Consider the following 27939-nt stretch of genomic DNA (forward strand, 5'->3'; position numbering starts at 1 on the left):
AACGTGTCATTCAGTACAAACTATCACGCACTGTAGCAAATGTTGAATCGAACTGAACGCACCAACCCCTCTTGGTCACATGAGTGTTGTGAATTTGATGGGTCTCTGTGAGGTGGAGATCAACGGGGGGGGGGGGGGTGAAGTCTAACTCATGAACTCATGTGATGAGTGCCAAGGCGTTAGTTCAGTAGAGCTCAGGAAAACTAAGGTTTGAACCAAGGCATTGTTTGAACAGGCAGCTAAATAGGTGGTTCAGCAGCCAGAATGGTGCTGGTTTAAGCCATTGTCTGTGTCTGGGTGTGTTTGGAAAAGGCAGAAGACAAGTTGTCTTCAAATTGACAATAAAGTATTATATTCAATTATATTCTATATTATGTAACTGCACTACATACATACAATCTATCCAAATATGATTGAAAAAAATATATATATTATGTTGACGGTTTAAATATTAATATATATATATTATATATTTATGATCATATGGTGCAGATACATGATGTGAGTTTGACCATTCAGAATTGAATCCTCTTCGATCAGAGTCAATGCGTCCGTGCTTTGGAAAAAATGAAACTACATTTCCCAGATTTGCGTCGGTTCGCGCTAATCAAAAGCACAAGCTGCCGGACCTCGCTTGCTAAATTAACAACCATAAATCTTTAGCATCTCTCCACGCTGCCTGTATCAACTGATCCTTCTAATTCATAAAAAAAAAAAACAGGTAAATTGTCTTTGTACTGGGTAAAGAAATTACAATCCACAGGCACACCTGCTCAAGTCTTTGGCTAGCTAACGTGTCCTGTCGTGGAAGCTATGCTAGCGAACCGCAAGCGAGGTGGCAGCTGGCACTAACGTTAGTTCTCTAGCTAGCTGGTAATTCATGCATGTGTTGAGTTGCTTAGTTATATTCCGTTAACTAGCTAGTTAGCGTGTTAGATAATTAAAAAAGCTAACTAGGTTAGCTTGTTATTTCACGTATGAGTAATCTGCCCTACTGAGACCTAACTAACTAGATGCATGCATTCAACTCAGAGGGAAGTGTAACTAATATATTGAAATCAAATGGTATTCGTCACATGCTTGGGAAACAACAGGTGTAGACTAACAGGGAAATGCTTACTAACGGTCCTATCCAACAACTCGGAAATACAATAGAGAAATAGTACTCAAGTAATAATAAATACACACTGAGGATCAATAACTTGGTTATATACACGGGGTACCAGTACGGAGTCATTGTGCAGGAGTACGAGGTAATTGAGCTCTATGTATTACATGACCAAAAGTATGTGGACACCTTGCCATACAACTCATTCCAAAACCATGGGCATTCATATGGAGTTGGTCTCCCCCCTTTTGCTGGTATAACAGCCTCCATTCTTCTGGGAAGGCTTTCCACTAGATGTTGGAACATTGCTGTGGGGACTTTCATTCAGCCACAAGAACATTAGTGAGGTGGGGCAGTTAGGCCTGGCTCGCAGTCAGCATTCCAATTCATCCCAAAGGTGTTCGATTGGGTTGAGGTCAGGGCTCTGTGCAGGCCAGTCAAGTTCTTCCACACTGATCTCGACAAACCATTTCTGTATGGACCTCGTTTTGTGCACGGGGGCTTTGTCATGCTGAAACAGGAAAGGGACTTCCCCAAACTGTTGCCACAAAGTTGGAAGCACAGAATCATCTAGAATGTAATTGTATGGTGTAGTGTTAAGATTTCCCTTCACTGGAACTAAGGCGCCCGAACCATGAAAAACAGCCCCAGACCATTATTCCTCCTCCACCAAACTTTACAGTTGGCACTATGCATTGGGGCAGGTAGCGTTATCCTGGCATCCGCCAAACCCAGTCGGACTGCCAGATGGTGATGCGTGATTCATCACTCCAGAGAATGTGTTGCCACTGCTCCAGAGTCCAATGGCGGCGAGCTTTACACCACTCCAGCCGATGCTTGGCATTGCGCATGGTGATCTTAGGCTTGTGTGCGGCTGCTCGGCCATGGAAACCTGTTTTATGAAGCTCCCGATGAACAGTTCTTGTGCTGACGTTGCTTCCAGAGGCAGTTTGGAACTCGGTAGTGAGTGTTGCAACTGAGGACAGATTTTTTTTTTTACGCGCTTCAGCACTTGGCGGTCCCGTTTTGTGAGCTTGTGTGGCCTGCCACTTAGCGGCTGAGCCTTTGTTGCTCACAATAACAGCACTTACAGTTGACCGGGGGCAGCTCTAGCAGGGCAGAAATGTGACTTTTTGAAAAGGTTTCGGAGCACTCTCGTCTGAGTGTGCCAGAGCGCAGAACTGATGAGTTTACTAACGCGCAACACCCACTGAATATGACCTGATGAGTTTACTAGGTTTCACACACACGTTATTTTGAAAGAGATGGTTAACAACAGGAAGTGCACTGCAATAAACTGTTTCACTACCCAGATCATGATCATTTGAAACTTAGCTTCTTGTTGAAAGTTATTCTTGAAAAGGGAGAAACTAACAAATCCTCGTTGATAACACCTGCTGCAAGCTAGCCGACAACAAAAGCTAGCTAGTCTGTGGGGAAACTAGTGCTCGCTATTGCGCAGTAACCTGTTTCAATACTTTTTTTTGTTAAAAACACAGTCCCACTCATTAAGTCAGTGTGATTGGTTAATTCCACTGTCACTCCAAAATGTTGCCCAAAAAAAGTTGAATAGCAGATTCATTTTTATCTAGCTTCTGATGGCCTAGCCAATGGCTGACTTCGCTAGCTAGATTTATCTCCCCGGAGACAAGTAAAGATTTTAAAAAATATATCCAATCACGATTTAGCTTTCGTGTTAACCCTTTTACTTCCCAACAAAAACGGAAAAGATTAATTATAATTATTATAATCATTATTTTATAAATCATTAGCACTTCTCTGAAGGTTTTGAAGGCCAATTGTTTCCCATTGTGTTTGGGTTAGTAATAATTTTATAGAGTGGCTCCATTTTACCTCTGTGTATTTTTATCACTATTCTGAAAGTCTGAAGAATCCATATGTTCTGAAATATGAACACTGAAATCCTGGACATTTTGAACTCTTATGGTGGTGAAATTACAATATTGGTCTTGAATTGGACTCACATCTTTCTGGTCTTGACTGTCTCGAACCCCTTGTCCCGACTCGGTCTCACCCTCCTCCCTCCGCTCTTGCTCTTGACTCTGACTTGATTTTGCGCCGGTTTTGGTCTTGACTCGGTCTCGCTTTTAGGTGTAACTAACTTTCATCGGACCACTTCCATATGGGTACTTCCTGTTTTGTTTTTGCTTGTAAGCAGGAATTAGCAGGGTAGTAATGGCCAGATGAGGGAGAGCTTTGTATGCATTTGTGTTAGGGGTGCACGATATATCGATGAACATATGGGAATCGGCCGACATTAGCCAGAAATGCCAACATCGGCATTGGCCCAATGTCTAGTTTAACGCCGATTTGCAAAACCGATGTCAAAGCTAACGTGCGCACCTATATGACGCCACGTTAAAGTTTGCCCTACACGTGCAACACAGCATTCCTAACCTAGCCCACAATGTCTGCTGTGTGGACCGAGCAGTCAACAAGTCCAGCAGTCATTTGAAAGAGTAAGAACATTTCAGAGAGACAACTCAAAGGTGAAATCCATTAAAGCCAAGATAATGGAATTCATTGCCCTTGACAATCAACCGTTCTCTGTCGTGGCTGACGTTGGCTTTCGCCGACTGGTCGAGCACCCTTACACACTACCAAGTAGTCGCTATTTTTCAGATGTTGCCCTACTGGAGTTACACAGTAATAGCATCACTGCTATTAGCTTCACGACTGACATTTGGACCAGCGATGTCCGCCCCATGAGCATGATGAGTCTGACAGCACAGTGGGTCGTCGAGGATTTCGTACTGAGGGAAGTCGTATTGCATTCTCATGAATGTGCTGGTTCTCATACCGCTGCTGCCATTTCAATGGCGGTATTTGAGAACATGTTGGAAACATGAACACACTACCTGACTCCATTCGAACAACTGACTGGAGAAATAAGCTCATCAACTGCGTCTGCAGCAGACGGGATACCCCTCTGTCGTGGCATTGAAACGCCTGCTCAACAAACCTGCCGACGCAGGCTGTGAACAAGCAATTCAGGGGCATTCTCTCTCTACTGTGTAGCCACCGTGTTCGACGCTAGGTACAAGGACGATGCAGACAAGAAACAGGGTTTACGTGAAAGGTTACAGACACAGCTGGACAAGATGGAAACGGACACAGTGACAGTGCGCAGCGAAGAAGAGAGGCCACGGACAGACAGAGCGGAAACTTCACTGCTTGACATGTTTGATGAAATCCTGGTTGAGAACGAAACGACTGAACAAATAAACAACGAAACTGCACAGCAAGTAAGTGAAATAAATAGGTTTAGATATTTTAAGTAAATGGCAACAAAAATAACTTTTTTTGTGTGTGTGACCTTTATTTAACTAGGCAAGTCAGTTAAAGAACAAATTCTTATTTACAATGACGGCCAAACCCGGACGACGCTGGGCCAATTGTGCGCCGCACTATGGGACTCCCAATCACGGCCGGATATGATACAGCCTGGATTTGAACCAGGGACTGTAGTGACGCCTCTTGCACTGAGATGCAGTGCCTTAGACTGCTGCGTCCGTGTGTGTGTGTTAACTATTTAACTGTAATAGCAATGCATTAAAAGGCCGCTAAAATGTAATATCAGTATCAGTTTTTATTGGATATCAGTATTGGCCAAAAATGTCATATCGGTGCAACACTTGTTTGTGTGTCTGACGTAGAGGTGGATCTGACGTAGAGGTGGATCTGACGTAGAGGTGGATCTGACGTAGAGGTGGATCTGACGTAGAGGTGGATCTGACGTAGAGGTGGATCTGACGTAGAGGTGGATCTGACGTAGAGGTGGATCTGACGTAGAGGTGGATCTGACGTAGAGGTGGATCTGACGTAGAGGTGGATCTGACGTAGAGGTGGATCTGACGTAGAGGTGGATCTGACGTAGAGGTGGATCTGACGTAGAGGTGGATCTGACGTAGAGGTGGATCTGACGTAGAGGTGGATCTGAAGGCTTGTGATGGAGCCACGGCACTTGGGCCTAGGTTTCAGCTCAGGGAGCTGATGGGTTGCAGGGTTCAGGTTTCAGCTCAGGGAGCTGATGGGTTGCAGTGCTCAGGGTTCAGGCTACAGCTCAGGGGGCTGATGGGTTGCAGTGCTCAGGGTTCAGGTTTCAGCTCAGGGAGCTGATGGGTTGCAGTGCTCAGGGTTCAAGTTTCAGCTCAGGGAGCTGATGGGTTGCAGTGCTCAGGGTTCAGGTTTCAGCTCAGGGGGCTGATGGGTTGCAGTGCTCAGGTGACCAGGGTTCAGGTTTCAGCTCAGGGAGCTGATGGGTTGCAGTGCTCAGGGTTTAGGCTACAGCTCAGGGAGCTGATGGGTTGCAGTGCTCAGGGTTCAGGCTACAGCTCAGGGAGCTGATGGGTTGCAGGGTTCAGGGTTCAGCTCAGGGAGCTGATGGGTTGCAGGGCTCAGGGTTCAGGTTTCAGCTCAGGGAGCTGATGGGTTGCAGTGCTCAGGGTTTAGGCTACAGCTCAGGGAGCTGATGGGTTGCAGTGCTCAGGGTTCAGGTTTCAGCTCAGGGAGCTGATGGGTTGCAGTGCTCAGGTGACCAGGGTTCAGGTTTCAGCTCAGGGGGCTGATGGGCTGCAGTGCTCAGGTGACCAGGGTTCAGGTTTCAGCTCAGGGAGCTGATGGGTTGCAGTGCTCAGGTGACCTGGGTTCAGGTTTTAGCTCAGGGAGCTGATGGGTTGCAGTGCTCAGGGTTCAGGTTTCAGCTCAGGGAGCTGATGGGTTGCAGTGCTCAGGGTTCAGGTTTCAGCTCAGGGAGCTAATGGTTTGCAGTGCTCAGGTGACGTGGGTCTGAACCCAGTCTGTCACACTTAACACCAATATATTGGAGGTTAGTCTAGATTGAAGCGTTCACCTGCAGTAACAAGGCAATGGAAATTTTAACTTCTTCCTATGGCATGAAAACCCCAAACCTTTTTGCCGGTCATATGATTGATAAGTCTGTAATGTACTGATGGACGGCCCATTACAAACTATACTGCTATAGACCACTGTGTCTATGAAGTGTTTTTAGTGTTGGTATACACAGTACTCTATGTGGCGGTGTTGAACTTGACGTGGCTGCTACTGTAATGGTGATGTCCTTTGTTTCCTAGCAGAATGCCCAAATCAAGGGAAGTGGTGTCATCCACATCTGGCAGTGACTCTGACAGTGAGGTGGAGAAGACCAAGGTGTGTGTGTGTGTCTTGGAGGGGGTTGAGGTGAAACAAATGGTGTCTTGTCCTGTGACTGCTGAAGCCCCTTCTCCCTAACTGAACATGTATTTCAGGCCAAGAGAAAGATGTCCAGTGCTCCACCAGAGAAGCCGGAGGCCAAGAAACCGAAGCTGAGTGGAGAGGGCTCTAGACCTGGCGCAGGAGGGTCCTCTAAGGCCGCAGACAGCAAAACGGAGGATGGCATGTTTCAGGTCAGATAATACTGCTACAGACGCAGATAATGCTGCTACCGACGCAGATAATGCTGCCACCGACGCAGATAATGCTGCCACCGACGCAGATAATGCTGCCACCGACGCAGATAATGCTGCTACAGACACAGATAATGCTGCTACAGACGCAGATACTGCTGCTACCGACGCAGATACTGCTGCTACCGACGCAGATACTGCTGCCACCGACGCAGATAATGCTGCTACAGACACAGATAATGCTGCTACAGACGCAGATACTGCTGCTACCGACGCAGATACTGCTGCTACCGACGCAGATAATGCTGCTACCGACGCAGATACTGCTGCTACCGACGCAGATAATGCTGCTACCGACGCAGATACTACTGGTGCTACCGACGCAGATAATGCTGCTACAGACGCAGATACTGCTGCTACAGACGCAGATAATGCTGCTACCGACGCAGATACTGGTGCTACCGACGCAGATACTACTGGTGCTACCGACGCAGATACTGCTGCTGCTACCGACGCAGATACTACTGGTGCTACCGACGCAGATACTACTGGTGCTACCGACGCAGATACTGCTGCTGCTACCGACGCAGATACTACTGGTGCTACCGACGCAGATACTACTGGTGCTACCGACGCAGATACTACTGCTGCTACCGACGCAGATACTGCTGCTGCTACCGACGCAGATACTACTGCTGCTACCGACGCAGATACTACTGGTGCTACCGACGCAGATACTACTGGTGCTACCGACGCAGATACTGCTGCTGCTACCGACGCAGATACTACTGCTGCTACCGACGCAGATACTACTGGTGCTACCGACGCAGATACTACTGGTGCTACCGACGCAGATACTACTGGTGCTACCGACGCAGATACTACTGGTGCTACCGACGCAGATACTACTGGTGCTACCGACGCAGATACTACTGGTGCTACCGACGCAGATACTACTGCTGCTACCGACGCAGATACTGCTGCTGCTACCGACGCAGATACTACTGGTGCTACCGACGCAGATACTACTGGTGCTACCGACGCAGATACTACTGCTGCTACCGACGCAGATACTACTGGTGCTACCGACGCAGATACTACTGCTGCTACCGACGCAGATACTACTGCTGCTACCGACGCAGATACTACTGCTGCTACCGACGCAGATACTACTGCTGCTACCGACGCAGATACTACTGGTGCTACCGACGCAGATACTACTGGTGCTACCGACGCAGATACTACTGGTGCTACCGACGCAGATACTACTGGTGCTACCGACGCAGATACTACTGGTGCTACCGACGCAGATACTACTGGTGCTACCGACGCAGATACTACTGGTGCTACCGACGCAGATACTACTGGTGCTACCGACGCAGATACTACTGCTGCTACCGACGCAGATACTACTGCTGCTACCGACGCAGATACTACTGCTGCTACCGACGCAGATACTACTGCTGCTACCGACGCAGATACTACTGCTGCTACCGACGCAGATACTACTGGTGCTACCGACGCAGATACTACTGCTGCTACCGACGCAGATACTACTGCTGCTACCGACGCAGATACTACTGCTGCTACCGACGCAGATACTACTGGTGCTACCGACGCAGATACTGCTGCTGCTACCGACGCAGATACTACTGCTGCTACCGACGCAGATACTACTGCTGCTACCGACGCAGATACTACTGCTGCTACCGACGCAGATACTACTGCTGCTACCGACGCTACGGCTGCTACGGCTACATTATCAGACTGTTGCAGATTCAGATAATGCTGCTACATTCTTGGACTGTTACATACGCGGATAATGCTGTTACAGTTACATTATCGGACTGTTACAGGCACGGACAATGCTGTTACAGCTACATTATCGGACTGTTACAGGCACGGGCAATGCTGTTACAGCTACATGGTCGGACTGTTACGGGCGCGGGCAATGCCGTTACAGCTACATTATCGGCCTGTTACAGACGCAGATAATGCTGTTACGGCTACATGTGATGTCATCACTGTTCCTCCTTAGTAGTGTAGTGTCGTCCCTTTCTAGACACACTGTCTGTACAGCTGAGCCCTCTGCCTTCGCAAAAACACACGTGACTTCTAGCTTGACAACGTACTAGCCAGTCGCTCCACCGAAAAGCTAGCAATACGGCAAAACGATTTGGAGACACTTCAAGCTGTGGAGTGAACTTACGGTACGATCTTCACTGTGGTACAGTCCGACTGTTCCCGGAACACGTGTCCCTGGAAGAAAAGAGTGAGCTGATTGGTCCGTTTGTGTGTCTTCCAGATTGGGAGAATGCGATACGTCAGCGTGAGGGAGTTCAAAGGGAAGTGTCTAGTTGACATACGAGAGTACTGGATGAACCAGGACGGTGAAATGAAGCCCGGCAAAAAAGGTACGACACCCAGAGAACTGCTGTCCCTCACTTCAAACGGTAGTCATGGAAACTGAATTGTTGTCATTTTTAATAGGCTGCTGAGGTACTGTACATGCCAACATCCTGTCTGTCACACTGATATTCAAGCCCTTTAATTACATTGTCCTAGTCACCCTCTTCTGTAATATTACCATTTCTGTTATAATCTCCACCCGGCACAGCCAGAAGAGGACTGGCCACCTCTCATAGCCTGGTTCCTCTCTAGGTTTCTTCCTAGGTTTTCGTCTTTCTAGGGAGTTTTTCCTAGCCACCGTGCTTCTACACCTGCATTCTAGCTGTTTGGGGTTTTAGGCTGGGTTTCTGTACAGCACTTTGAGATATCAGCTGATGTAAGAAGGGCTTTATAAATACATTTGATTGTGCTCTAACCCCTGTGTGTGTCTCCGGAGGTTTTGAATAAAACTTAAAGACTAATGTCTTTATTGTGGCTGGTTTTTTATTAAAGTGTATTTTTGTTGATATTATAAAAAATATTTTTTATTTTATTTTTTCCCCTCCAGGCATCTCCTTAAACCCGGAGCAGTGGACCCAGCTGAAGGATCAGATGTCAGCGATCGACGACGCCATCAAGAGAACATGATGACCGTTCCCGGGGTGCTGACAGTCCAGCTTGTCTATCTAGTGATCTTGGATGTCGCCACTGACGTTTAGTATGAGTCCCACATGGAACCCTATTCCCTATATAGTGCACTACTTTAGACCAGAGCCCTATTCCCTATATAGTGCACTACTTTAGACCAGAGCCCTATTCCCTATATAGTGCACTACTTTAGACCAGAGCCCTATTCCCTATATAGTGCACTACTTTAGACCAGAGCCCTATTCCCTATATAGTGCACTACTTTAGACCAAGGCCCTATTGGGAATAGGGTGCACTACTTTAGACCATGGCCCTATTGGGAATAGGGTGCACTACTTTAGACCAAGGCCCTATAGGGAATAGGGTGCACTACTTTAGACCAGGGTCCTATAGGGAATAGGGTGCACTACTTTAGACCAGGGTCCTATAGGGAATAGGGTGCACTACTTTAGACCAGGGTCCTATAGGGAATAGGGTGCACTACTTTAGACCAAGGCCCTATAGGGAATAGGGTGCACTACTTTAGACCAGGGTCCTATAGGGAATAGGGTGCACTACTTTAGACCAGGGTCCTATAGGGAATAGGGTGCACTACTTTAGACCAGGGTCCTATAGGGAATAGGGTGCACTACTTTAGACCAGGGTCCTATAGGGAATAGGGTGCCATTTGGACTTTCACAAAACCTTTTTTTTTTATGCCAAAAATAAGTGTAAGGACTGAATTATTTTATAATTCTACGTTTGCTGTTCTGTTGAATTAGTTATTTTGCATGTGCTGTTTTAGTTTGTTCGGTGCAAGAATTCCGTTGTGTTTTGAACTATGAAGATAATGTGTGTTTTTGATTGTGATCGGTATTTGGTTGGTATGGTTATATGATGAAGACTTTGAATAATTGACCTTTTTTTTTGTATGAAAATGATTTAAAAGCCATGTAAAGTTCTCAAATTATTCTCTCTTCCTATGGTATTTTTCTACTTTCATCCCCATGTTCAGTGTAATTTTAGATAGCACAACACACACATGGGTATTACAAAGGTCAGATAATGAATCCTGGTCCCACAGGACTGTTAGCCCGCTGAACTATAGCCTTGAGGCATTAACACAAGTCTTGGGGTCTCTGGGTAAGGTTAAGCCACTCACCAAGCCACCTCCGTTGCTTCCAAACAACCACTGTTAACAGTAGCACCCCCCCCCCCCTACCACCTCAGTCACAGTTCTGTTATCCAGATCCATACCAGCTGGGTAGCACCCCCCCCCCCCCCCCCCCCTACCACCTCAGTTACAGTTCTGTTATCCAGATCCATACCAGCTGGGTAGCACCGCAGTTGTATTCCCTGAACGGAAACCAGAGCTGAGTACGTCCTGCATCCAATTACATTTGATGTCTAAATCAGATCAGAGCCTTTGTGGAGTCACCTGGTCAGCAAAGACCTGGCACAGCACACACTGGTGACATGGTGGCTCTGAGCGAGACGTGCTGAGCCAAGCATCCTTGATGAGGTTTTTGAGCTGCTGCTAGGACACTACTTAACTGTATAAGGTATTGTAGTGAAATTGTTTCCCAATATACATACTTGTATATATCACCGTATAAACTACGAAGGGATACAATGGCCAAGTATACTATTCAATATATATTCATACTATAAAGTACATTAGCAGAGCATGCTGACTGACATTGGTCTTGTCCAGACATTTGAAAACAAGAGGGACACGTGACCATCTAATTCACTAGATGTCTGGTACCTTCTGTCTAATTCACGAGATGGTACCAGACTGTCTTAATCACTAGATGGTACCAGAGACTGACTAAATCACGGGATGGTACCAGACTGTCTTAATCACTAGACGGGTACCAGAGACTGACTAAATCACGGGATGGTACCAGACTGACTAAATCACTAGATGGTACCAGAGACTGACTGAAACACTAGATGGTACCAGACACTAAATCACTAGATGGTACCAGACACTAAATCACTAGATGGTACCAGACACTAAATCACTAGATGGTACCAGACACTCTAAATCACTAGATGGTACCAGACACTAAATCACTAGATGGTACCAGACACTCTAAATCACTAGATGGTACCAGACACTCCAAATCACTAGATGGTACCAGACACTGACTAAATCACTAGATGGTACCAGACTGACTAAATCACTAGATGGTACCAGACACTAAATCACTAGATGGTACCAGACACTCTAAATCACTAGATGGTACCAGACACTAAATCACTAGATGGTACCAGACACTAAATCACTAGATGGTACCAGACACTCTAAATCACTAGATGGTACCAGACACTGACTAAATCACTAGATGGTACCAGACTGACTGAATCACTAGATGGTACCAGAGACTGACTGAATCACTAGATGGTACCAGACACTCTAAATCACTAGATGGTACCAGACACTCTAAATCACTAGATGGTACCAGACACTCTAAATCACTAGATGGTACCAGACACTATAAACCACTAGATGGTACCAGACACTCTAAATCACTAGATGGTACCAGACACTCTAAATCACTAGATGGCACCAGACACTCTAAATCACTAGATGGTACCAGACTGACTACATCACTAGATGGTACCAGACACTGACTAAATCACTAGATGGTACCAGACTGACTAAATCACTAGATGGTACCAGAGACTCTAAATCACTAGATGGTACCAGAGACTGACTAAATCACTAGATGGTACCAGACACTGACTAAATCACTAGATGGTACCAGACTGACTAAATCACTAGATGGTACCAGACACTCTAAATCACTAGATGGTACCAGACACTGACTAAATCACTAGATGGTACCAGACTGACTAAATCACTAGATGGTACCAGACACTGACTAAATCACTAGATGGTACCAGACTGACTAAATCACTAGATGGTACCAGACTGACTAAATCACTAGATGGTACCAGAGACTCTAAATCACTAGATGGTACCAGACTGACTAAATCACTAGATGGTACCAGAGACTGACTAAACCACTAGATGGTACCAGAGACTCTAAATCACTAGATGGTACCAGAGACTCTAAATCACTAGATGGTACCAGACACTCTAAATCACTAGATGGTACCAGACTGACTACATCACTAGATGGTACCAGACACTGACTAAATCACTAGATGGTACCAGACTGACTAAATCACTAGATGGTACCAGAGACTCTAAATCACTAGATGGTACCAGAGACTGACTAAATCACTAGATGGTACCAGACACTGACTAAATCACTAGATGGTACCAGACTGACTAAATCACTAGATGGTACCAGACACTCTAAATCACTAGATGGTACCAGACACTGACTAAATCACTAGATGGTACCAGACTGACTAAATCACTAGATGGTACCAGACACTGACTAAATCACTAGATGGTACCAGACTGACTAAATCACTAGATGGTACCAGACTGACTAAATCACTAGATGGTACCAGAGACTCTAAATCACTAGATGGTACCAGACTGACTAAATCACTAGATGGTACCAGAGACTGACTAAACCACTAGATGGTACCAGAGACTCTAAATCACTAGATGGTACCAGAGACTGACTAAATCACTAGATGGTACCAGACTGACTAAATCACTAGATGGTACCAGACACTGACTGAATCACTAGATGGTACCAGACACTCTAAATCACTAGATGGTACCAGACTGACTAAATCACTAGATGGTACCAGACTGACTAAATCACTAGATGGTACCAGACTGACTAAATCACTAGATGGTACCAGACACTCTAAATCACTAGATGGTACCAGAGACTGACTACATCACTAGATGGTACCAGAGACTGACTACATCACTAGATGGTACCAGAGACTGACTACATCACTAGATGGTACCAGAGACTCTAAATCACTAGATGGTACCAGACACTGACTGAATCACTAGATGGTACCAGACACTATAAATCACTAGATGGTACCAGACTGACTAAATCACTAGATGGTACCAGACACTATAAACCACTAGATGGTACCAGACACTCAATCACTAGATGGTACCAGACTGACTAAATCACTAGATGGTACCAGACACTGACTAAATCACTAGATGGTACCAGACACTATAAACCACTAGATGGTACCAGACACTCCAAATCACTAGATGGTACCAGACACTCTAAATCACTAGATGGTACCAGACTGACTAAATCACTAGATGGTACCAGACACTCTAAATCACTAGATGGTACCAGACACTATAAACCACTAGATGGTACCAGACACTCTAAATCACTAGATGGTACCAGACACTCTAAATCACTAGATGGTACCAGACACTCCAAATCACTAGATGGTACCAGACACTCTAAATCACTAGATGGTACCAGACACTCTAAATCACTAGATGGCGCCAGTTTCTCATCTTTGCTTTCGGTCTTCCTCCATGCAGCTTTATTCAATAGGGACTAAGTTACCTCTTGAATATTAGTAAATCCAGGATGGAGGCTGATATCAATGTCATAATTCACAGACTATGGAGGTGACATCTTATTTAATACCATGGCGTTGTTGCATACTCATTCCAGATTGGCTTGAAGGGCATTGTAGAGCATACATTATTTAAGTGATCATGCCCGTGAAGCCGGTGTTTGGAGGATATATTGGCACGGGTGTTGTTAAGGCCCCTAGACGAAGTCGAGGGTCGGCAAACCGTACCAATATTTCCTCCAAACACCGGCTTCGACGGTATGACAAAACATTTATTTTTACTGTTCTAATTACGTTGGTAACCAGTTTATAATAGCAATAAGGCACCTCGGGGGTTTGTGATATATGGCCAATATACCACGGCTAAGGGCTGTATCCAGGCACTCCGCGTCGCGTCTTGTAATAAAGAACAGCTCTTAGCCGTGGTTTACCCCATCGGGCCTTATTGCTGAAATACTGCACGGTATATCAGGTAGAATTCCATGGCTGTAGTTCATTCTTACATGATCTATTGTACTGCTTTTGATGTCGAACTGAAAACATTGGCATTGTTGAATTTAGATTTTTATAATAGTAACCTTAGACTCGTGGTTTGGTTAGCTCAACTAGCAAGTCTGTTTTGTTTGGTTACCACGTTAGCTACTGTAGCTATCTAGTAAACTTACTAGCAGTTTAGGTGGATGTTGAACACATTTCTACCGGCAAATGAACACATTTCTACCGGCAAATGAACACATTTGTAGCAGAAAATGTGTTAAATTATAGCCATGATATAAAAAGGGACAAGCAACTCGCCTCTGCGTTTCTCTGGAAAAAAATAATGCCACTATTCCACTCCTCTTGCGCGTCATGGAACACACCTTCCACGTCGTTGCTTATTAGGATGCTAGGCTGAGACGTCTCTGCAATTATGTAGGCCTAATCTCCGTTATCGTCCTGTTTTTTTCTCAGTTGGTACAAACGTGGCACTACTAGCTGCAATGCTAAAGTTGGATTTTTAATTCCTATACATTAGCATGTACTTTAGGTTTTAAGTGTCTGCTAAGAGTTATCGCTGTTTGATCTCTCAGGTACTGTATGCTCTTAGATTGGTGCTGGCTGTACCCTGCTCAGATCCATCCATATGGGCTAATGGACATTTTAGAAGAGTGCAACTAATCTAATGTGGGTACTTTATATTTGTCCTGGTTCTCACGTGTACCAGTGTTTTATGGACGTGTGCTTTGCATATTCCAACTCCCCCCCGAGAGTGGGGTCACAACCAGAGTCAGCCATTATCAACGGTTAGGGTTAAGTGCCTTGGGCAAGGGGCACGTCGACAGATTTTTTCACCCTGTCGTCTACAGGGATTTGAACTAGCTACCTTTCAGTTACTGGCCCAACGCTCTAACCACTAGGCTACCTGCTGGTTACTGGCTCAACGCTCTAACCACTAGGCTACCTGCTGGTTACTAGTCCAACACTCTAACCACTAGGCTACCTGCTGGTTACTGGCTCAACGCTCTAACCACTAGGCTACCTGCTGGTTACTAGTCCAACGCTCTAACCGCTAGGCTACCTGCTGGTTACTAGTCCAACGCTCTAACCACTAGGCTACCTGCTGGTTACTAGTCCAACACTCTAATCACTAGGCTACCTGCTGGTTACTAGTCCAACACTAACCACTAGGCTACCTGCTGGTTACTAGTCCAACGCTCTAACCGCTAGGCTACCTGCTGGTTACTAGTCCAACGCTCTAACCGCTAGGCTACCTGCTGGTTACTAGTCCAACGCTCTAACCACTAGGCTACCTGCTGGTTACTAGGCCAACACTAACCACTAGGCTACCTGCTGGTTACTAGTCCAACACTAACCACTAGGCTACCTGCTGGTTACTAGTCCAACACTAACCACTAGGCTACCTGCTGGTTACTAGTCCAACACTAACCACTAGGCTACCTGCTGGTTACTAGTCCAACACTAACCACTAGGCTACCTGCTGGTTACTAGTCCAAAACTAACCAGTAGGCTACCTGCTGGTTACTAGTCCAACGCTCTAACCACTAGACTACCTGCTGGTTACTAGTCCAACACTAACCACTAGGCTACCTGCTGGTTACTAGTCCAACGCTCTAACCACTAGGCTACCTGCTGGTTACTAGTCCAACACTAACCACTAGGCTACCTGCCGCCCCTCCACTCTAACCACTAGGCTACCTGCCGCCCCTCCACTCTAAACCACTAGGCTACCTGCCGCCCCTTCACTCTAACCACTAGGCTACCTGCCGCCCCTCCACTCTAACCACTAGGCTACCTGCCGCCCCTCCACTCTAACCACTAGGCTACCTGCCGCCCCTCCACTCTAACCACTAGGCTACCTGCCGCCCCTCCACTCTAACCACTAGGCTACCTGCCGCCCCTCCACTCTAACCACTAGTCTACCTGCCGCCCCTCCACTCTAACCACTAGGCTACCTGCCGCCCCTCCACTCTAACCACTAGGCTACCTGCCGCCCCTCCACTCTAACCACTAGGCTACCTGCCGCCCCTCCACTCTAACCACTAGGCTACCTGCCGCCCCTCCACTCTAACCACTAGGCTACCTGCCACCCCTACACTCTAACCACTAGGCTACACTCTAACCACTAGGCTACCTGCCGCCCCTCCACTCTAACCACTAGGCTACCTGCCGCCCCTCCACTCTAACCACTAGGCTACCTGCCGCCCCTCCACTCTAACCACTAGGCTACCTGCCGCCCCTCCACTCTAACCACTAGGCTACCTGCCGCCCCTCCACTCTAACCACTAGGCTACCTGCCGCCCCTCCACTCTAACCACTAGGCTACCTGCCGCCCCTCCACTCTAACCACTAGGCTACCTGCCGCCCCTCCACTCTAACCACTAGGCTACCTGCCGCCCCTCCACTCTAACCACTAGGCTACCTGCCGCCCCTCCACTCTAACCACTAGGCTACCTGCCGCCCCTCCACTCTAACCACTAGGCTACCTGCCGCCCCTCCACTCTAACCACTAGGCTACCTGCCGCCCCTCCACTCTAACCACTAGGCTACCTGCCGCCCCTCCACTCTAACCACTAGGCTACCTGCCGCCCCTCCACTCTAACCACTAGGCTACCTGCCGCCCCTCCACTCTAACCACTAGGCTACCTGCCGCCCCTCCACTCTAACCACTAGGCTACCTGCCGCCCCTCCACTCTAACCACTAGGCTACCTGCCGCCCCTCCACTCTAACCACTAGGCTACCTGCCGCCCCTCCACTCTAACCACTAGGCTACCTGCCGCCCCTCCACTCTAACCACTAGGCTACCTGCCGCCCCTCCACTCTAACCACTAGGCTACCTGCCGCCCCTCCACTCTAACCACTAGGCTACCTGCCGCCCCTCCACTCTAACCACTAGGCTACCTGCCGCCCCTCCACTCTAACCACTAGGCTACCTGCCGCCCCTCCACTCTAACCACTAGGCTACCTGCCGCCCCTCCACTCTAACCACTAGGCTACCTGCCGCCCCTCCACTCTAACCCCTAGGCTACCTGCCGCCCCTCCACTCTAACCACTAGGCTACTTGCCGCCCCTCCACTCTAACCACTAGGCTACCTGCCGCCCCTCCACTCTAACCACTAGGCTACCTGCCGCCCCTCCACTCTAACCACTAGGCTGCCTGCCGCCCCTCCACTCTAACCACTAGGCTGCCTGCCGCCCCTCCACTCTAACCACTAGGCTGCCTGCCGCCCCTCCACTCTAACCACTAGGCTGCCTGCCGCCCCTCCACTCTAACCACTAGGCTGCCTGCCGCCCCTCCACTCTAACCACTAGGCTGCCTGCCGCCCCTCCACTCTAACCACTAGGCTACCTGCCGCCCCTCCACTCTAACCACTAGGCTACCTGCCTCCCCTCCACTCTAACCACTAGGCTACCTGCCGCCCCTCCACTCTAACCACTAGGCTACCTGCCGCCCCTCCACTCTAACCACTAGGCTACCTGCCGCCCCTCCACTCTAACCACTAGGCTACCTGCCGCCCCTCCACTCTAACCACTAGGCTACCTGCCGCCCCTCCACTCTAACCACTAGGCTACCTGCCGCCCCTCCACTCTAACCACTAGGCTACCTGCCGCCCCTCCACTCTAACCACTAGGCTACCTGCCGCCCCTCCACTCTAACCACTAGGCTACCTGCCGCCCCTCCACTCTAACCACTAGGCTACCTGCCGCCCCTCCACTCTAACCACTAGGCTACCTGCCGCCCCTCCACTCTAACCACTAGGCTACCTGCCTCCCCTCCACTCTAACCACTAGGCTACCTGCCGCCCCTCCACTCTAACCACTAGGCTACCTGCCTCCCCTCCACTCTAACCACTAGGCTACCTGCCGCCCCTCCACTCTAACCACTAGGCTACCTGCCGCCCCTCCACTCTAACCACTAGGCTACCTGCCGCCCCTCCACTCTAACCACTAGGCTACCTGCCGCCCCTCCACTCTAACCACTAGACTACCTGCCGTCCCTCCAACTCTAACCACTAGGCTACCTGCCGCCCCTCCACTCTAACCACTAGGCTACCTGCCGCCCCTCCACTCTAACCACTAGGCTACCTGCCGCCCCTCCACTCTAACCACTAGGCTACCTGCCGCCCCTCCACTCTAACCACTAGACTACCTGCCGCCCCTCCACTCTAACCACTAGGCTACCTGAATTTGTTTCAGATTTGAGGCTGACTTTGTTGTTGTTGTGTATATCATGTTGGTGTTGTTCCTGGTGCTGATTTTGCTTACACACAAATGAATGACATGGCATTATTTAAACACAATGTATGTATTTAACTGTTTGTTTTGGAAACTATCATGATAACAGGACATATAAGCAAGAGGAACTGTAAAAAACCCCCAGAGAGGATTCATTTGTTTCCAGTGGTAGCAATGTGTTTGAATCTTTCCAGCTGTGGAAATGATGGCCATTATGAAGTATTAAAACAGGAGTGGGAAATGTGTCCTAATGGAAAGGAGATGTTTTCTGTTACACACGCAATACACGTCCCTTTAAATACAATCTTCTGGAGGGGATACTCGTAGCTGGAAGTGGTTTGGAGGGACCGGTCGACCGTGCAACCAGCGCCTGGGAGAGCTAGACGAAACTAGACTGGGCCCGCCTGGAAAGATGGGCTCTCAGGAAACGCTGCGTTTCTCACTCTAACCAACCGTAGAACACTTTGATGGTTTTATGATGGATCGAGACAGTGCAAAGAGTATCCTGGCAACAAAAAAAAAACGAGTGAGGGAGAAAGAGAGAGAGAAAGAGGCGAGACGGGAGGGTGTGCTCTCCAATAAGGAGGGTCACTAATGCCTCTGAAGCTGTGTAAACTTCCCGACCGACATCTGCTTCCATTTCCTTATTTCCAGGCCCTGAAATGAGGCAGTCTGACGGTCGGTGTGTCGCGCCCTCAAACATCCACAGCCTTCCTTGTGGTTGTTGGACCGTAGAGGCTCCTGTCACTCGAGACCCCAGGATTCCATCCATGACTGGCGTTCCATCGCTAGTCGCTAGACTCGCTACCTCAAACCCAGGTTAGGGCCTGTCTGCCTCTCTCTCTCTCTCTCTCCGGTTCGCTGGAAGGAATGTGTTGGTCCATTGAGATGTGAAGTGCATATTGATTATGGGGCTCCTTCAGTTTCCTGTCTGTGACGCCGATGCTACTGGCACGACTCACTTTGGTTATTAACTAGCCGCCCCCAGCGCGTCAATTTGTCTTCACTTTTGTTATCTTAGCAACGGACAAATGATATTTGAAAATGAACAGCCCAGAAATCACTTCACCGGAGAGAGAAAGAGAGATGGGGGGGGAGAGAGGTAGAGATGTAATAATTTATCTTTGGTCTGTCAGTGGGAGAAAAATGGTCTTTATTTGACGACTGCTGCAGCATAATAGTTATACAACAGATACCACGTCTCGTCAGATACCGTCAGATACCACGTCTCGTCAGATATCACGTCTCGTCAGAGACCACGTCTCGTCAGATACCATCAGATACCACGTCTCATCAGATACCACGTCTCGTCAGAGACCACGTCTCGTCAGATACCATCAGATACCACGTCTCATCAGATACCATCAGAGACCACGTCTCGTCAGATACCACGTCTCGTCAGAGACCATCAGATACCACGTCTCGTCAGATACCATCAGAGACCACGTCTCGTCAGATACCATCAGAGACCACGTCTCGTCAGATACCATCAGAGACCACGTCTCGTCAGATACCATCAGATACCACGTCTCATCAGATACCACGTCTCGTCAGATACCATCAGATACCACGTCTCGTCAGAGACCACGTCTCGTCAGATACCATCAGATACCACGTCTCATCAGATACCACGTCTCGTCAGATACCGTCAGATACCACGTCTCGTCAGATATCACGTCTCGTCAGAGACCACGTCTCGTCAGATACCATCAGATACCACGTCTCATCAGATGCCATCAGATACCACGTCTCGTCAGATACCATCAGAGACCACGTCTCGTCAGATACCACGTCTCGTCAGATACCATCAGATACCACGTCTCATCAGATACCATCAGATACCACGTCTCGTCAGATACCATCAGATACCACGTCTCGTCAGATACCATCAGATACCACGTCTCATCAGATACCACGTCTCGTCAGATACCATCAGATACCACGTCTCGTCAGATACCATCAGATACCACGTCTCGTCAGATACCATCAGAGACCACGTCTCGTCAGATACCATCAGAGACCACGTCTCGTCAGATACCATCAGAGACCACGTCTCGTCAGATACCATCAGAGACCACGTCTCGTCAGATACCATCAGAGACCACGTCTCGTCAGATACCATCAGATGCCACGTCTCGTCAGATACCATCAGATGCCACGTCTCGTCAGATACCATCAGATGCCACGTCTCGTCAGATACCATCAGATACCACGTCTCGTCAGATACCACGTCTCGTCAGATACCACGTCTCGTCAGATACCATCAGGTACCACGTCTCGTCAGATACCATCAGAGACCACGTCTCGTCAGATACCATCAGATACCACGTCTCGTCAGATACCATCAGAGACCACGTCTCGTCAGATACCATCAGAGACCACGTCTCGTCAGATACCATCAGATACCACGTCTCGTCAGATACCATCAGATACCACGTCTCGTCAGATACCATCAGATACCATGTCTCGTCAGATACCATCAGATACCACGTCTCATCAGATACCACGTCTCGTCAGATACCACGTCTCGTCAGATACCATCAGGTACCACGTCTCGTCCGATCAACCGATCAAAAAAAAACTAGCTTCCATTCACTATTAATGAGTGTTGCTCCTCTAAAGTCATGAGAGCAGCCGGCCTGATGCCTCCTGCTGATGAGATGCTGTTTAAAGTCTAATGATGAGCAGCAAGCTGCAGGTTGACTAGTTCAGAGAACCGCAGATGGAGCGTTCTGTTTGACCAGAGAACCGCAGATGGAGCATTCTGTTTGACCAGAGAACCGCAGATGGAGCATTCTGTCTGACCAGAGAACCGCAGATGGAGCATTCTGTTTGACCAGAGAACCACAGATGGAGCATTCTGTTTGACCAGAGAACCACAGATGGAGCATTCTGTTTGACCAGAGAACCACAGATGGAGCATTCTGTTTGACCAGAGAACCACAGATGGAGCATTCTGAACTCAGCAAAAAAAGAAACGTCCCTTTTTCAGGACTCTGTCTTTCAAAGATAATTTGTAAAAATCCAAATAACTTAGCCAACTGAAACACCTTGCTTAAACAGAACGAAGCTATGTTAGCGAGCTGGATTTGACTATCTGACACAACACAGGTAAGCTTTTGGTATTACTAATTTATTGCCACCGGGGTCAGCCGGTGTAAGTGCTAAACAGCTTGCTGACAGTACACTGTGATGATGATTGATTGTAGTGGGTTTACTAACACATGAGTTATATTTGCTATGCTGACTATTTTTATTTTATTTATTTATTTTACCGTTATTTTACCAGGTAAGTTGACTGAGAACACATTCTCATTTGCAGCAACGACCTGGGGAATAGTTACAGGGGAGAGGAGGGGGATGAATGAGCCAATTGTAAACTGGGGATTATTAGGTGACCATGATGGTTTGAGGGCCAGATTGGGAATTTAGCCAGGACACCGGGGTTAACACCCCTACTCTTACGATAAGTGCCATGGGATCTTTAATGACCTCAGAGAGTCAGGACACCCGTTTAACGTCCCATCCGAAAGACAGCACCCTACACAGAGCAGTGTCCCCAATCACTGCCCTGGGGCATTGGGATATTTTATTAGACCAGAGGAAAGAGTGCCTCCTACTGGCCCTCCAACACCACTTCCAGCAGCATCTGGTCTCCCATCCAGGGACTGACCAGGACCAACCCTGCTTAGCTTCAGAAGCAAGCCAGCAGTGGTATGCAGGGTGGTATGCTGCTGGCTATGACGTTATGACGTTATCTATGTTATCTAATATGGTTACAACGATGTAGGCTGTGTGTAGCGGTTTGGCTTGGAAAGGTTTTTTTCTCCTGTTCACATACAGCTGATGTGTTGTTCATTGAAGTCCACAAGCAAAGGGGAAAGGTGAGAGGAGGAGAGTGCATAGATGCGAGAAGGAAAACAACGTGGCTGCTATGAAAGTGAACCGTGTTTTACGCTTGATCGAGGGTGTATTCATTCCACCGGTTCTGTTGAAAAACATTTCTCAAACGGAACAAAACGGGGATAAACATACCTGAATTTGACCAATGGAAACTCTCGTTTGCAACTGACTAATGATAACACCCACAATCCACTAGATGCAGGCAAGAGTGTGCAAGGCGGTATTGAATGTCACTTTCTGTCCGTGTGTCACTGTCACATCAAATTTGTCTCTCGACATGTGTGCACTTATATTGTAAACTTTCATTCATTAGGCTAGGTTGTATCAACCTCATGATGGGTATAGGGGAACATTCTGGTATCATGTAGTAGCCTAAACCTATCACTGTTACATTGAACTGGCTGAATAGAATAGGAATGACAGTGATCCATTATGCTGTAGTAGAAATAAGGCCTCTCATCTGAAATGCCACTGCTGTAAATGGATGAGAAGAAAAAAATGTCATCCATTTTGAATTCAGGCTGTAAGACAACAAAATGTGTAATAAGTCCAGGGGTGTGAATACTTTCTGAAGGCTCTGTACATCAACATATGTTCCTAATTCAATCCAATAACAAACATATTGTTAAATTAATATAGTACAAAGTCATTGTTTATACACATTTCTACTGAGAGGTGGCTGTCCCAAACCAAACCCTGACTCCTAAACGTCATGTTTGAAAATAAAGCAATGAATGATTTTTGAAAAATAATGTAGGCCCGTGGCTGCGAATACAGAGTTTTAGCCCCCCCCCCCCCTTCTGGAACACTCTTTTCTCAACGCTAATGATCCGGATGCTAATTAATGCACACATTCATTTTTTTCTAACGTAGCTGCTGCTCACACTCCACCTCCCTTTGCGTTCCTCTCTTTACTCTCTTCTGAACCACGATGATGTCACCTATGTCTCCGACCTCATATATTTCTGAACAGCTGAAAAATGAAGAAGAAAAAAACAGCGGGGATTTGAACAAAACGTTCCAAAATATATATATACTGTTTATTAACGAAGGCTATAAACCTCGTGTCTGTTGTAACAGATACTGCCGTTGCACAAGCAGGACGCAGGTCCCTACACATTGCATTGGAGCAAAAACAATCCACGTTGTGTGTGTGTGATGATGTAGGCTAATCTTTATAGTTGCTCCATGTCGTAGCCCACTAGCCAGAGCTGCTGAAAAAAGAACAATTCTACTTCCTGCTATAGCCAATGTCTGCATCGATAATGAAAAAAAGAACAATACTACTTCCTGCTATAGCCAATGTCTGCATCGATAATGAAAAAAAGAACAATACTACTTCCTGCTATAGCCAATGTCTGCATCGATAATGAAAAAAAGAACAATACTACTTCCTGCTATAGCCAATGTCTGCATCGATAATGAAAAAAAGAACAATACTACTTCCTGCTATAGCCAATGTCTGCATCGATAATGAAAAAAAGAACAATACTACTTCCTGCTATAGCCAATGTCTGCATCGATAATGAAAAAAAGAACAATACTACTTCCTGCTATAGCCAATGTCTGCATCGATAATAAAAAAAAGAACAATACTACTTCCTGCTATAGCCAATGTCTGCATCGATAATGAAAAAAAAAACAATACTACTTCCTGCTATAGCCAATGTCTGCATCGATAATGAAAAAAAGAACAATACTACTTCCTGCTATAGCCAATGTCTGCATCGATAATGAAAAAAAGAACAATACTACTTCCTGCTATAGCCAAAGTCTGCATCGATAATGAAAAAAAGAACAATACTACTTCCTGCTATAGCCAATGTCTGCATCGATAATGAAAAAAAGAACAATACTACTTCCTGCTATAGCCAATGTCTGCATCGATAATGAAAAAAAGAACAATACTACTTCCTGCTATAGCCAATGTCTGCATCGATAATGAAAAAAAGAACAATACTACTTCCTGCTATAGCCAATGTCTGCATCGATAATGAAAAAAAAGAACATGATTTGCTAATTAGTGCTTGACTTGGGCAAAAAATTCAGTCAATTTAAAATGTGTCGGTTCATAAAACTATACATTATTATTTGGGGCATCTTAACTATTTTTAAAAAGGTAACGTTACACACAGTGCTTGACGTGGGCAGGAGCTCACCGGATCTGAGTACCCGGCACATAACATGTTCTACTGCTTGAGTTCCTGTTTCTCTTATAGAATATGAGCTCAAAAGTATTGTGGAGCTCCTTGCTCCTAAATATAAACAGTACCGGCACCCAAAATGGATACCGGCACCTATTTCAGTCCAAGTTAAGCACTGTCGCTAATTAGACTGCATGTCAATGTCTTGTTTGAGTTTTCGTATGCTGCCTAAATAGCTACATGTAACTCTCCACACACAGGCCCGATAACTGCTAATTTACCTCTCGGTGATCAATCATCCTACTGAATCTAGATCTGCCTGAAATGGAGCTAGATGGCGCTATTATTCATTACATCGTTTCTCAACTACTGCTTTAGACTGTCTCCTATTGGTGATGATAATCTACATAGTTATTCTGCTTTAGACTGTCTCCTATTGGTGATGATAATCTACATAGTTATTCTGCTTTAGACTGTCTCCTATTGGTGATGATAATCTACATAGTTACTGCTTTAGACTGTCTCCTATTGGTGATGATAATCTACATAGTTATTCTGCTTTAGACTGTCTCCTATTGGTGATGATAATCTACATAGTTATTCTGCTTTAGACTGTCTCCTATTGGTGATGATAATCTACATAGTTATTGCTTTAGACTGTCTCCTATTGGTGATGATAATCTATATAGTTATTCTGCTTTAGACTGTCTCCTATTGGTGGTGATAATCTACATAGTTACTGTCTCCTATTGGTGATGATAATCTACATAGTTACTGCTATAGACTGTCTCCTATTGGTGATGATAATCTACATAGTTATTGTCTCCTATTGGTGTTGATAATCTACATAGTTATTGTCTCCTATTGGTGTTGATAATCTACATAGTTATTCTGCTTTAGACTGTCTCCTATTGGTGATGATAATCTACATAGTTATTCTGCTTTAGACTGTCTCCTATTGGTGATGATAATCTACATAGTTATTCTCCTTTAGACTGTCTCCTATTGGTGGTGATAATCTACATAGTTATTGTCTCCTATTGGTGATGATAATTTACATAGTTATTCTGCTTTAGACTGTCTCCTATTGGTGATGATAATCTACATAGTTATTCTGCTTTAGACTGTCTCCTATTGGTGATGATAATCTACATAGTTACTGCTATAGACTGTCTCCTATTGGTGATGATAATCTACATAGTTTAAATCACTATTTTGACTGCCTGTCTGTGTATTTTAGGTTGGCAATACTGTTACAACAGACAGCAAAGTTTGTACGAACATGTTGAATCTGTCTTCTGGGTACAACATGTAAATAGCTGCATATAGCCTATCTCCCCCCTGGAAAACACGAAATCACGCTTACGATAGTTTGAACATGTCGACCATGTCTTTTGTGTACGTTCATCGACCAATCAAGAAGGGGGAGAAAGCGGCAGCGGAGCCCTGAGCAGCAGCCGATCAAGAAGGGGGGAGTGGGCAGCAGCTACATAGCGGAGTGGGCAGCAGCTACATAGCGGAGTGGGCAGCAGCTACATAGCGGAGTGGGCAGCAGCTACATAGCGGAGTGGGCAGCAGCTACATAGCGGAGTGGGCAGCAGCTACATAGCGGAGTGGGCAGCAGCTACATAGCGGAGTGGGCAGCAGCTACATAGCGGAGTGGGCAGCAGCTACATAGCGGAGTGGGCAGCAGCTACATAGCGGAGTGGGCAGCAGCTACATAGCGGAGTGGGCAGCAGCTACATAGCGGAGTGGGCAGCAGCTACATAGCGGAGTGGGCAGCAGCTACATAGCGGAGTGGGCAGCAGCTACATAGCGGACTGGGCAGCAGCTACATAGCGGAGTGGGCAGCAGCTACATAGCGGAGTGGGCAGCAGCTACATAGCGGAGTGGGCAGCAGCTACATAGCGGAGTGGGCAGCAGCTACATAGCGGAGTGGGCAGCAGCTACATAGCGGAGTGGGCAGCAGCTACATAGCGGAGTGGGCAGCAGCTACATAGCGGAGTGGGCAGCAGCTACATAGAGGAGTGGCAGCAGCTACATAGCGGACTGTAACCCCGGATAAAACTCAGATAGAAATCCCAGGAAGTGATGCAGCTGCAATTGGATTGGGCCAATCCACCACTGCTCTCAGATCCATCTGCACATTACCAGCAGCGATGATGTATCCAAGGAAGGAGATGGTGGAACGATGGAATTCACATTTTTCTGCTTTCACAAAAAGCTTCTTCTCCAGGAGGACTTGGAGAACGTGTTCTTGAGCTGAGCTGGAAAAGATGAGGATGTCGTGGAAGTAGACAAACACAAACCAATCCAATTCGCGTTGAAGGCTGTCTTCCACTCGTCACCTTCCCGTATCCGCACCTGATGGTTGACGTTCCGCAGGTCCAACTTAGAGAAAATAGTGGCCCCCTGGAACGGCTCCAAAGCTCGAGGAGATGAGTGGTAGCGGGTAGCGGTTTAACAGTGATGTCATTGAGGCCTCTTCTCCACAGCACCAGCACTCCAGGATGACATGGAGAGGGATACGAGTAAGGAGAGAAGGAAAATTCTCTGTATGACCCCCCCAGAGTACTCGTACCTACTGATGAGCAGGTCTTTTCATGGACAGGTAGACACGTACTGACCGGTAGTCCCGCAATACAGACAACTCTTGGTGTTAAGTCTGCGTAAACGTTGGGCTGGAGACAACCTAGCTCTGCCGAGTTGCATCGGCTTCGGAAGAGTCGAGTTGGCAGACCTCGAAGACTCTCGGGAGAACTCGGGTAACCTCGGAGACGAGGTGGGATCCCTCCTACGTTCCCGTAGCCGCCCATCGATCCGGAGGGTCAAGGCGATGAGTGAGTAGAGATCCATAGGCAGCTCCCGGGCTGCGAGCTCGTCTTTAACCTCCTCCAATAATCCGTACAGGAACGTGTCGAACAGGGAACCCGGGTTTCCAGGCACTCTTGGCAGCCAACATGCGGAACTCAGCAGCAATGTCTGCCACACTACGAGAGTCTTGACGAAGCTGGAGTAACTTCCGGGCATCCTGTCTCTCGGAGAACGGAGAATCATAAACCTTTTTCACCTCGGCCACGAACTCCTCCAGACTGAAGCACACGGCAGGTG

The 27939-nt window shown here is 47.1% G+C and overlaps 1 protein-coding gene across 6 annotated transcripts; it reads left to right on the forward strand.

The window, feature by feature from the left end:
- The first annotated feature begins 567 nt into the window (after positions 1 to 567).
- Positions 568 to 10519, forward strand: LOC129826809 (activated RNA polymerase II transcriptional coactivator p15-like). Of its 6 annotated transcripts, none has more exons than XM_055887898.1 (5): positions 568 to 721; positions 6223 to 6298; positions 6397 to 6534; positions 8840 to 8948; positions 9491 to 10519. In XM_055887898.1, exons 2-5 carry the CDS (start codon positions 6227 to 6229, stop codon positions 9568 to 9570), a joined length of 399 nt encoding a protein of 132 aa, XP_055743873.1. In that variant the 5' UTR covers positions 568 to 721; positions 6223 to 6226; the 3' UTR covers positions 9571 to 10519. The 6 variants fall into 6 exon arrangements, with proteins under 6 accessions (XP_055743873.1, XP_055743870.1, XP_055743872.1 ...); XM_055887895.1 differs by having other exon boundaries at positions 6226 to 6298; XM_055887897.1 differs by having other exon boundaries at positions 568 to 717.
- The last annotated feature ends 17420 nt before the right edge of the window (positions 10520 to 27939 follow it).

Source organism: Salvelinus fontinalis, chromosome 28, assembly GCF_029448725.1.
Source record: "Salvelinus fontinalis isolate EN_2023a chromosome 28, ASM2944872v1, whole genome shotgun sequence".
Classification (NCBI taxonomy): domain Eukaryota; kingdom Metazoa; phylum Chordata; class Actinopteri; order Salmoniformes; family Salmonidae; genus Salvelinus; species Salvelinus fontinalis.